At 39.8% G+C, this 12,071-nt stretch overlaps 1 protein-coding gene and 1 non-coding gene across 5 annotated transcripts in view; one reads left to right on the forward strand and one right to left on the reverse strand.

The window, feature by feature from the left end:
• Positions 1–1,516: 1,516 nt before the first annotated feature.
• The window catches only part of LOC138803697 (protein transport protein Sec23B), a 44,806-nt gene continuing 34,251 nt past the window's right edge, over positions 1,517–12,071 (reverse strand). For all 4 annotated transcript variants that reach the window (XM_069987754.1, XM_069987755.1, XM_069987756.1 and 1 more), the window contains exons 15-20: positions 11,256–11,333; positions 8,311–8,472; positions 6,559–6,645; positions 3,006–3,161; positions 2,327–2,392; positions 1,517–1,727 (exon numbers count right to left, since the gene is read on the reverse strand). In XM_069987754.1, coding sequence (XP_069843855.1) covers positions 1,638–1,727; positions 2,327–2,392; positions 3,006–3,161; positions 6,559–6,645; positions 8,311–8,472; positions 11,256–11,333 — 639 coding nt within the window. In that variant the 3' untranslated portion in view covers positions 1,517–1,637. The remainder of the gene's footprint in view (positions 1,728–2,326; positions 2,393–3,005; positions 3,162–6,558; positions 6,646–8,310; positions 8,473–11,255; positions 11,334–12,071) is intronic.
• On the forward strand, positions 2,740–2,812 carry Trnaa-ugc (transfer RNA alanine (anticodon UGC)). The gene has a single exon. It is a non-coding gene; the product is annotated as a tRNA-Ala (tRNA).

Here is a 12,071-nt window from a genome sequence, read left to right on the forward strand (position 1 = left end):
GAAACAAAAAAACAGAATTATTGTTATAGGCCAGAATATACATTTTATCACTTAATAATATAAAAATAAAGGCATAGCTGATCCAAACTGGAGTGTGGAAGGAAAGTCTTAATATCTACATCCATTGAAAATAGGAATTGAAAGATAATTGGCTAAAATTCAACAAAAACATGTAAGGTTGAACAGTTAACCTCTGAAGAGCAGATCTAGGTTTAGGGAGTGGGGAAAAAGCATTTATTAATTATAAGCTCTTTAGGATCAATGTTTATTGTTTTTAAACAAACACATATAAAATCAAACGTAATATATGTGTATGTGTACATATATCAGAGTAGTATGTATAGATATGTGTGTCTGTGTGCGCGTGTACATTACATTGATTGGAAAAATAGTACCTGTACAAGTTATTTCACTTGATGCCCAGGATAAGTGTGCCATCACTCTGGTGGAGCCACTTACACACATCAGCCTTTTTGCTACGTGTGTATGCCAGTAACCAGGGCTAGAACACAGGGTCTGGGTGCTGTCCCTGAGCTTTTTTGATCAAAGCCAGCAGTCTACCACTTGACCCACAGCTCCACTTCCAGTATTTTAAGTAATTTATTGGTGATAACAGTCTCACAGACTTTCCTATCCATACTGGCTTTGAACTACAATCCTCAAATCCTCCTGAGTAGATAGGATTGTAGGCATGAGCCACTGGCATCAGGCCACCAGCCCTTCTTGGTGTCTACCTGGGCAGGACTGCTGACATGAGAGTTACATATGAGGCAGCACAGTGCCCCATCCATGCTCTATCAGAACAGTCCTACATATTCCATATTTTTCCTTGACCCCTTAACATTTAGATATAAACAAGGATTAAGTTCAGTAAACACTTTTTTGTTTTGCACAAAGAAGAACGTTCATATTTTATTTCCTAAACACATTGATTTAAATATAGAATATGGGCTGTGATTACTGCTGTGTTTTTAGTTAGCAGTTTGAATTTGAGATACTGAGGCAGAGACACCCTGTTGGATCTGAAGGAGACTAAGGCTTAGTGGTTGAGGAAGGCTGGCTTCAGGCCTGGATGAAAGGCACTAGGATGCTTATGTTCAGCTACCTGCTTCTTTTCTCATGAATGGCTGTGTATAACACACTAGTGACAAACAGAACCACAGGATCTCCTGCTATAATACTCAGCCTGATTGCTGTTTTTCAGAGAGCTATTTTGAGAGAGTCACATCACACACAGAGACCTCAGGAGGTAAAATTTGTTTTAGCATTATTTTAGCCAGTGCTTTCTTTCCTCAATGATTTATTTCCTGCATGATCATCAATGTTTTCATTTCAACAAGCTGACAAAATCCATTACCTCTGATTTTATACAGACTCTAAAGTTAGGCTACAAAAAGCAAGTAAACAACTACAAGCACCAAAAGATTTACTACCTTACAATTTCATGGGCAGGAAATGGGACATAGAAAAGGATTATAAATAAATTATAATCTTCAGACTTACAAACAAAACTTCCTTTGGTTATTTATTAAAATCTGTCAGAAAAGTTAAAGGAATGCAATTAAGCCTTTATAAATAACTGGGACATGATCTGCTCACAACTGTGTTTTCTCCAATATCCTGGTCACATCCTCAGTTTAAGAGGCAGTGGAGACAGCCAGCTTCTTCAAATGATCCATGAACACCTGCAGGCTGACGTCATCAGTTAGGATAGGTGCTCCAGTTTCCTGAAATTTTAAACAATAAAGTCTTACTGGCAGAGACTTTATGTTTGAGTTTTTGTTGAAAGGAATAACACTGATCAAGATATATTGTATTCATAAAACATAAAAATAAAAAATTTATGTGCTTTTGAGTACCTTTCTGCCTCAGAACATTCTTGTCACCAGTACTCCCCACCACCTCAATCTCTGCCAAGCAAACTACTATCAACTTTCCTCAGCAAACCCTTTCCTGATCCACATAAACAACGCCATCCCTGCCCACTGAAAACATGGTTTTGAGGATATGCCTTTCTATTTTCACCCTCCCATGGTGCTGAGGACTCCCTTGGAGCCGAGCTCCACATCAGCAGTGAGTTGCAGCGGTGCTAGTCCCTGATCTGACCCTGGCAGGTTATGCTGTATGCTATAAAAGGGAATCTACACAGGCAGCACCCCAACTCTCATTGCAACTATGTCATTCAAAGTTTCCCCATCCTAGTGGAATATTCAAGCCTAAGTTAACCTGTCTTTAGCCCAAAAAGAGTCCCATTTTATAGGAATTTAAAACACGTTTTTAAAATAAATAGCCTAGTACCTTCCCCAAATATCTGTCAATTTCTTACCTGTCCCCAAGCATACAGATTATTGTGTGTCTGAGATGGGTTCACTTTGGACAAAAGGAATCGAGCCTTTAAAAAAACAAAAGTTCGAGATTAAAAGTGACATTGCTATAACAGAAAACAGAAAGACAAACTTTCATACCATTTCTTTAATTAAATGAGAAATCATTTTATTATATAGGAACCTATTTCTTTAGCTTAAACCCACAGGCTGAAACACTGTTAATCCTATACCTTGATGTCAGCATCTTCATGTACAAAGAAGTCAGCTGGCAATGTAACTCAGTGGTAGAGAGCTTGCCTAGCAAATCCCATGTTCAGTTCCCAGAATGGCAAGACAAAGAAGTCATACTTGGAAGATCACCTATATGTCAATTTCTGCCACCACATAAAAAGAATGGTTTGGGGGCTGGGAAGGTGGCTCAGTGGTAGAGCGCTTGCCTTGCATGCAAGAGGCCCTGGGTTCGATTCCCCAGCACCACATAAACAAAAAGAAAAAAGCCGGAAGTGGCGCTGTCGCTCAAGTGGTAGAGCGCTAGCCTTGAGCTGACGAGTGAGGGACAGCACCCAGACCCACAGTTCAGGCCCCACAACTGGACCCCCCCCCAAAAAAAAGAATAGTTTGGATTTATAGCCATAAAAATAGATCTTGAAATATTTGGCTGAAACTCAGCTCACCCACCTGACTGCCACCATGCTCTGTGTTGATATAACGCGGCATGGGGAAGCGTGCCTGTAGAATTTCTTGAGCATCATCTAGTGGTGCCTGCAGTAGGTGCTTGAAGTTTTCATACTCAGGCATGTCCTGATATCCAGCTTTCTGCCACTGAGCTATAGTCTACACCAAAACAAACACAACTGCTGTTGAAAGACCAAAGGCCCCTTCATCAATGCTTCTGACATTCTTCTACCATCACCACACCACCATCTAGAACTGGTTTCCAATGAGAAACTTTTATGTCACAAAAGAGAAATTTCAGTCAGATACTAGCAGCTCCCACCCATAATCCTAACTACTTAGGAGGCTTGGAACTGAGAATCACAGTTCAAAGCTGTCCCAGGCAGGAAAATCCATGAAACTTCATCTCCATTTAATCACCAAAAGCTAGAAATGGAATTGTGGCTCAAGTGGTAGAAACCAGCCTTGAGCAAAGAAGCTCAGGGACAGCGCCTAGGGCCTGAGTTCAAGCTCCACACTCATAACCCCACACCCCTACACACACACACACACACACACACACACACACACACACACACACACACACACACACACACACACACACACACACACACACACACACACACACACACACACACACACACACACGAAAGAGGGGGTGGGGATTTTCAAGAGAAGCAAAGCAGGGCTGCCCAGTAGTAGGCAAAAAGAGTACATCCAAGGGGGACAGTTACACAATTCTCCCAGAGCTTCAGTCATCAGTCAAATAACTACACAAAACAACTAGCTAGCAAAGCCTGTGGGCTGGGTAAACCAAGCCATTCTTCAATTTCTTTTTTTTTTTTTTTTTGTCAGCCGTGGGGCTTGAACTCTGGGCCTGAGCGCTGTCCCTCAGCTCATCAGCTCAAGGCTAACACTCTACCACTTGAGCCACGGGGCCACTCACTCTCATGGAGATTCCTGCCCATGCTGGCTTTGATCTGTCATCCTCAGATCTCAGCCTCCTGAGTAGCTAGGATTACAGGTGTGAGCCACTATTGCCCAGCCTTCAATTTCCTTTCTACTGTTATGGCTCAGTCTAGTGTCTTATTTCACACCTAGAAGGAAAACCATCTGCAGGCTGTCCATTCCCTTTTCACATCCCCTCCTCCAATCATGCAGACTGCATGCATCTGACCTATCTTGTTGTTTGCTCCTCCTGGGCCCTGAGTTGGGACACTCTTGGCAGTGAAGGTAATGCTATAATAAAATCTGTCAAGGAGCTGGGAATGAGGCTTAGTGGTAGAATGCTTGCCTAGCAAGCATGAAGCCCTGGGTTTGATTCCTCAGTACCACATAAAGAGAAAAAGCTGGGAGTGGTGCTATAGCTCAAGTGGTAGAGTGCTAGCCTTGAGCAAAAGAAGCTCAGGGACACACTCCCTGAGTTCAAGCCCCAGAAATGACAAAAAAGAAAAAAGAAAAAGAAAGAAAGAAAGAAAGAAAGAAAGAAAGAAAGAAAGAAAGAAAGAAAGAAAGAAAGAAAGAAAGAAAGAAAGAAAGAAAGAAAAGAAAACAGAAAAAGTGTCAACTAGGCAATGAGAATACAACATAATAAACTATGAAAAATAGGGGTATTGTGTGTCCCCAATGGGGCAAAATACGTTCATTCTTGGCAAATTGTTAGAGAAATTTAACTTTTACCATGAGAAATCACAAAATGTAAGTAAACTGAAATGCTTGCTCATGCCATTTAGCGGTTACTAAAAAAGAAAATAATGAAGCTGGGCACTGATGGCTCACACCTGTAATGCTAGCTACCCAGAAGGCTGATATCTGAGGATCTCAGTTCAAAGCCAGCTTGGGCAGGAAAGTCCGTGAGACTCTTACCTCCAATTAACTACCAGAAAACAGGAAGTAGAGCTGTGGCTCAAAGTGGTAGAGTATTAGCCTTGAACAACAACAAAAAAAAAAATACACAGGAATAGCATTCAGATTGAGTTCAAGCCCCACAACCAACCAAAAGAAAAAGTTCCCTCATCTCTATACAACACATCAATAATGACCCTAAAATTATCTTTAAAAAAATTTTCCCCAAAACTGATGCAAGTAATCAGAGAAGCCACTTCCTTTTTGAGGGCATTTAGTCCATTTCTTTGAGAAATGGACTTTTCCTTGAAAAACATCCACAACCAACCCAGAGATCCACAGTTCCATGTAATGTTCGCTATGTCAGGTTATGTCATCAAAGAAAAACTGCAGCCCAAACCTAACTTATAGAACTCTGAAAGGAGTGTATTTATTTTCCTTCTTTTGACTGTAATTTTCTATTACAGCAGTTCATTTTCTTTATTTTTACACACAAAAAAATGTACTGAAAAAAAAGCATACTGAGAAAGAATAAACTGCTGTTGCCTATTTTTAAATAAATAACATTGATTTAAAAAAAAAAATCACCTGACTATATTTGTTCCCCCTTCCTCCCTACCTGCACCTTCCCTCTGTCCCTGTCCCAAAAGACCAACAACAACAACAACAAAAAATCACCTGAGATTTGTTTACAGCAAAGCCTGTTAAATTTCTGTAATATACAATATACAAATATAGAGGTCTAAAAGCTTTTACTGAACAGAAAAAAGCCACTATATTCATTTTATTTTTTAATTTTATTTTTTAATTATCTTTAAATAGTTGTACAAAGGGGTTTCAATTCAACATGTCAGTTTGTGAGTAAAATGCATCTTGAGCAATGTCGCCCCCTTTCATGATTCTCTCCCTGTTATACTCATTTTAGTAAACTGGGTTTCCTGAGTCCTAGTTCTTGTTTCAAATGTCATCTAAAAACCTACATTGCCAGGTACTGGTGGTTCACACCTGTAATCCTCGCTTCTCAGAAGGCGGAGATTTGCCACGCGCTGGTGGTTCATGCCTGTAATCCTAGCTATTTAGGAGGCTAAGATCTGAGGATCACAGTTCAAAGCCTGCCTGGGCAGGAAAGTCTGTGAGACTCTTATCTCCAAATCTCCAATAAACAGCCAGAAAACTGGAAGTGGCACTGTGGCTCAAGTGGTAGAGTGCTAGCCTTGAGCTGAGGAGCTGAGGGACAGTGCCCAGGTCCAGAGTTCAAGCCCCATGTCTGACAAAAAAAAAAAAAAAAAGACAAAAAAAGAAGGCTGAAATCTGAGGATCACAGTCCCAAGCCAGCTCAGGCAGTAATGTCTGTAAAACTCTTATCTTCAATTAATCACCAAAAAACCTAAGTTGAGCTGTGCCTCAAGAAGTAGAGTGCCTGGCTGGGAAGTTGGCTCCAGTGGTAGAGTGCTAACCTTGAGCTGAAGAGCTGAGGGTCAGCGCCCAGGCTCAGAGTTCAGGCCCCACCACCACCACCACCAACAACAACAAAGAAGTAGAGTGCCTAGGCTTGCACAAAAAAACCTCAGGAACAGTACCTAGATCCTAAGTTCAGGCTCCAGGACAGGTACAAAAACACAAAAATAAACAATCAAACAAAAAAAACAAATTATTAAATAACAAGAAAACCAAAACAGTAATTAGAAAATAACTAATAATACCATCTTACCTCACCAAGATAGATGACAATTTGGAAGAAAGTATCCATCAGCAAAATTCTATCAGCCAGAATGCTGCTGCTGTCCAGGAGCACAGGCTAAAGGAAAAAGGAAGAGCTATGTTGGTTTTTCCTCTCCCCACATGGCAACCACTCCAGTCTCACACCCAATCCCACACCCAATGATGTTCACAAATGTTCTCTTCACAAATGTTTCTGGCATAGGACTCCATCATCACACATTCCCACTCTTTGCTCCCCAGCTCAGTGGTTCTAAATCTCTTCTGTACAAGAGAAACAGGCTCAAAATAATCCCTCACCAATTGCAAAGAGGAAGTAAGTAACTTGTGATCTAGGAACCAGAATTGGAACATTCTGTTTTATGCTAGAAATCCATTGAATCAAGACTATCTTTCTCTCAAATCTATTTCACATGTGGTTGTAATAAATGGGAGAACTTAGAACATTTAGTACAATTTTTCAATGACTTTTATTTCAAAAATAAAAGTAACTCGTACTCATTTAAGAAAGCCTTAAACCCTAGCATAACAAATATTAATGTTTTAAATTATAATTGTTTGGATTATTTCTATATGGTTCTTTATTTTTTATTTATTCATTCATTTGTTTGTTTATTCTTATGCCAGTATTGGGGATTAAACTCAGGGCTTCACTTTCTCACTTGGCTTTTTCACTCAAGGCTTGGACTTAATCTACTACTTGAGCTAGAGCTCTAGGTCTGGTTTTTCACTGGTTAATTGAAGATAAGAGTGTCATAGATTTGTCTGCCTATGCAGGCTTGAAACTTTGACTCCTTAGTAGCTAAGATTATAGAAGTGAGTCACCCACACCAATAGTTCTTTATTTATGCTTCTAAAAAGCATAATTAGGAAAGATTTTCTTTCCTTCTCACACTAGTTTAACAATCATAACTGGCTTTATTTGCAAACCAGGCAACATTCTATTCCAAAAACAGAATAAGCATTCCTTTCAATAAGTTTCTATTTTGTTTTCATGTAATGTCGATATAAGGACTTATATTACATAAATTGACTATATCTTAGATTAGTTATTTACTTTGTGTGAAGAAATAGAAAATAGACTACTGTAATAAAGAATTAGATAGTGACCTAAATAGTCAATAGAATAAATCTATATGTAGACTTATAGTAGTCCATTTTCTACCTCTTTGCACAAAGCTTTTTCTTTAAATACTATACTAGACATGGAATTATTGCTTAGGTAATATAAGCTCAAAAAAAAGCAAAGTACTCTAATATTTAAAAGTTTTTTTTACATTTATTACTTTCTCAAAGAATACCTTTCTATGTCCTTTGACCTTTCCCTATAATTTTAATACTCAGAAACAATATTAAATTACATATAATTCTCAAAGACTTTTCTTTTCTCTTTTAAACAGTTTTGCCTTAGAAGTATATTTGTAAGAAAAACATACATATTAGATGATTGTAATTATTAGAAAAGCATACAAATATTGCCATATGCTGGTGGCTCACACCTGTAATCCTAGCTATTTAGGCAGCTGAGATCTGAGGCTCTCAGTTAGAAGCCAACCAGGCAGAAAAGTCCATGAGACACATCTCCAAACAGACACCAAGAAGCCATAAGTGGAGCTGTGGCTCAAGTGGTACATCACTAGCCTTGAACAAAAAAAGCTTAGGAACAGCACCCAAGCCCTGAATTCAAAACTAGAACTGCCACCAAAAAAAAAAAAAAAAAAAAAACAGATACACACAGCCTTACCTCTGGGGGTCCATGGAAGGAGTAGGAGTAAAGAATGGGCTGGATCATGATGAGAGACTGTGTCAGGTCCTGACGGGCAAAGTGGTGTCGATAATAGGAAGACTCATCGGGACTGTTGTTAAAGACTTGAAGAAATGGAGACCTTCTTAGATGGAACATGAACTGCATTGACAAAAAAGAAAAAGACAAATGCATATAGCTGTATCCTTAGATATATTAGAGAGTAGATCCCAACCCTTTTAGATCCCCAAAACAGTATAGAGCCCAGACAGAGGAAAAGAAGCCTCTGGCCTCACAGAGACAGAAAGCAGAAGCTGGCACAGGAACTGGTAGAAGAAGGAAATGGAGAATTGTTAATTCAATAAGTGCAGAAATTCAGTATAGCAAGATGAAATTTCTGCACACACAACAAGATGAAATTTCTGCCGCACAACAACATAAATGTACTTAATATTATACAATTATACACCTAAAAGAGTAAAGGTAGTGAATTCTGTGTTGTGCTTTTTACCACTTTAAAATTTTTATAGAACTTAAAAACAACAAATAAAGAACTTCACAGCCAGGCGCCGGTGGCTCACACCTGTAATCCTAGCTACTCAGGAGGCTGAGATCTGAGAATCATGGTTCAAAGACAGCCCAGGCAGGAAAGTCTGTGAGATCCAAATCTCCAATTAATCAAAGAAAAAGTAGTGCTGTAGCTCAAGTGGTAGAGTGGTAGCCTTGAGCAAAAGGAGCTTACGGACAGCTCCCAAGCCCAGAGTTCAAGGTCCAGTACTGGCCAAAAAAAAAAAAGGCGGGGGGAATTCTCTTTAAAATATGAAATTTATAGATATGGTAAAGCTCTCATATGAAAGGAGAAAAGCAAAGAAACATTTATTTCCAGAATCCCTGGATGGGGCTATAGAAAGAGAGCATCTATTCTCAAAGGAATTAAATCAATAGAGAAAAGAAGTACACTTAGGGCTTTTTTTTTTTTGCGGGGGGGGGGGGGGTCCGATCGTGGAGCCTGAACTCTGGGCCTGGGCGCTGTCCCTCAGCTCTTCAGCTCAAGGCTAGCGCTCTACCACTTGAGCCACAGTGCCACTTCTGGCTTTTTCTGCTTATGTGGTACTGAGGAATCGAACCCAGGGCCTCATGCATGCAAGGCAAGCACTCTACCACTGAGCCACCTTCCCAGCCCCACACAGGGCTTTGAATTATAAGCCACAGTATAAAAAAAATGCACTTTTGGGGTAGGGAAGAGAAACCAACAGGAGACTTCCCAAGGACTGAGGATATACCAGAAAGGCCAGAAGACTGAGGCAAGACTCGGACACAGGCTGGTAGGTTGGAGTGAGGTAAGAATAGGGAATAGAACAATAGATTACACTAAAAAGATATGTTCATTACCCTACAGATTACAAAAGGTGGGTAGACTTTTAGCTGACTCTAAGGAATGAGAAATGAACTGCCTTGAGAACTATAAGCATCCTAAAACTCCAACTATTAAGTCATATGTTCCTAAATAATCAGGGATGATATTCAACACATTCTATATACAATGCACAAAGTGTATGACAAGAATTAGATCATCTGACCAATAAGCCCATGTAAAAGGTTCTTTTCTCGGTTTATAGATGAGGAAGTGAAGTACAAAGAGGTAAGCAACTCGTCCAAAGTCACCCTACTTTTGAGCTGTAGAGATGGACACTAATCCAGGACATCTATAGCTACAGAGACTAGACTTTTGACCTCTACCCTAGAATGCCTTGTCAGAAAAAAATCTTAGACTCCATCTCATCTGGTGGCTTCCCAACTGTGCTCCTTAGGCTTGGCCAATCCTGGGTCCTTCTAGGAATGGGGACTCTGGTGGGACTCAATGGGTGAGTGTTATGTGGGCACTACCAGAGCAGCACCAATTTTGTCTGCTTTGCACACTGTCTTTTGAGGAACGGTCCTTTGGAATAAAGAATTTGAGGCTGGGGGCCAGTGGCTCATGCCTGTAATCCTTGCTACTCAGGAGGCTGAGATCTGAGGATCATGGTTCAAAGCCAGCCCCAGCAGGAAAGTCTGTGAGACTCTTATCTCCAATAAACTGCTGGAATACCAGAAGTGGTGCTGTGGCTCAAGTGGTAGAGCACTTGCCTTGAGCTGAAGAGCTGAGGACAACCCAGGCCTGGAGTTCAAGCCCCATGATGGGAAAAAAAAAAAGAAAAAAGAAAAAAGAAAAAAGAAAGAAATTTGGAAGTGAGAGCAATCTGGATGCGACATCTGTCACCTACTGATCACCAAGATTGAGTTGGCTAATCTGGCTGACTAGGTGGATGTCTTCTTCCTCCTTGCTCACTGCTCCATGTGCAGGCCTCCTGAAACTGTGTACTTGGTGGAAGAGGACAACTTTCCCCAATATTGAAGGATTGGTCTTTAAAGGTATATGTGTAGCTGTGTTCCCCTGCTAGAACCTCCAAACAAGCTTAAAGAATGTTATGGTTTTACAGAGATTGCACAGTGCTAGACTATTTTTTGTCAGTCTTGGGGCTTGAACTCTAGGCTTGGACACTATCCCTACACTCTTCAGCTCAAGGATAATGCTCTACCATTTGAGCCACAGAGCCATTTCCATTTTTCTGGTGGTTAATTGGAGATGAGTCTCATGGACTTTCCTGCCTGGGCTGGCTTTGAATTGTGATCTTCAGATCTCAGCCTCCTGAGTAGCTAGGATTATAGGCATGTGCCACCAACACCCAGCAGTGCTAGATATGTAATACTTGACTAAACTCATAAAATCCTCCTAACCACCCACATTTCCTCATTAACAGATGAGGATATACGATCAGAAAATAAACTTTATCAACAATAGCCTGTATCTCAAAGCATAAAAAGTCTCCACTGTATCCCAAAAATAAAATTTATTTCTATCACAATTTATTCTATATTTATTTTTTAAAACATGTATTTCTTACCTGAGGGTATAGAGAAAAGGAATCCGATAACCTAAAAGACGTAGGGTCATCTTTGTTATACTGCCCAAACTTCTGACACTGTTAAAAATATAAAGAAAAAAGAAAAGAAAAGAAAATCTAAGTTAGTGTCACCTAGATTAAGAGCTATATTGTTTGCTTCTTCCTATGAGTTTGAGAATAACATTCTCAGACAGCAAAGACATACAAATCACCAGGAGTTCCTGTTAAAATACAAGACCAGGAGCGTGGCTCTGTGGCAGAGCATGTATTTAGTATGTATGGTCAAGGCCTTAACTTCAAATCTCTAGTATTAAAAAAAAAAGCAGACCTAGGAAGCTGGAAATTAATATTATTAATAAATAATAATAATAAAGGAAAATATGTTTTCATCCACTCCCAAGGTTTTCTTCACCCATTTTCTGCCTCCATCAGTCTTAAGAGTTACCCATACTTTAAATAAGAGTCAATACTAAAGCTGATACCAGTGGCTCAGGTCTATAATCTTAGCAACTCAGAAAGTTGAGATCTGAGGATCTCGATTCTAAGCCAACCTGGGCAGGAAGTCTGTGAAACCCTTATCTCCAATTAACCAGTTAAAAGTAAAAAAAATGGAGTTATGTCCCAAGTGGAAGAACACTAGTATTGAGTGAAAAAGCTAAGGGACAATAACTAGGCCAGGCCCTGAGATTAAAAAAAAAAAAAAAAGTTAACGCTAACTTTTCCATTTTGGATTTGAAAGTCTTTTTCTATGGTTTTTATCAGTTCTTCTGTCAACATACTTGCTAATTACACAGCTTCTGTTCCCTCTGCCACCAA

The sequence above is a fragment of the Dipodomys merriami genome, unplaced genomic scaffold (genome assembly GCF_024711535.1).
Source record: "Dipodomys merriami isolate MVZ:Mamm:240054 unplaced genomic scaffold, mDipMer1.0.p SCAF_346, whole genome shotgun sequence".
In the NCBI taxonomy this organism is placed as follows: domain Eukaryota; kingdom Metazoa; phylum Chordata; class Mammalia; order Rodentia; family Heteromyidae; genus Dipodomys; species Dipodomys merriami.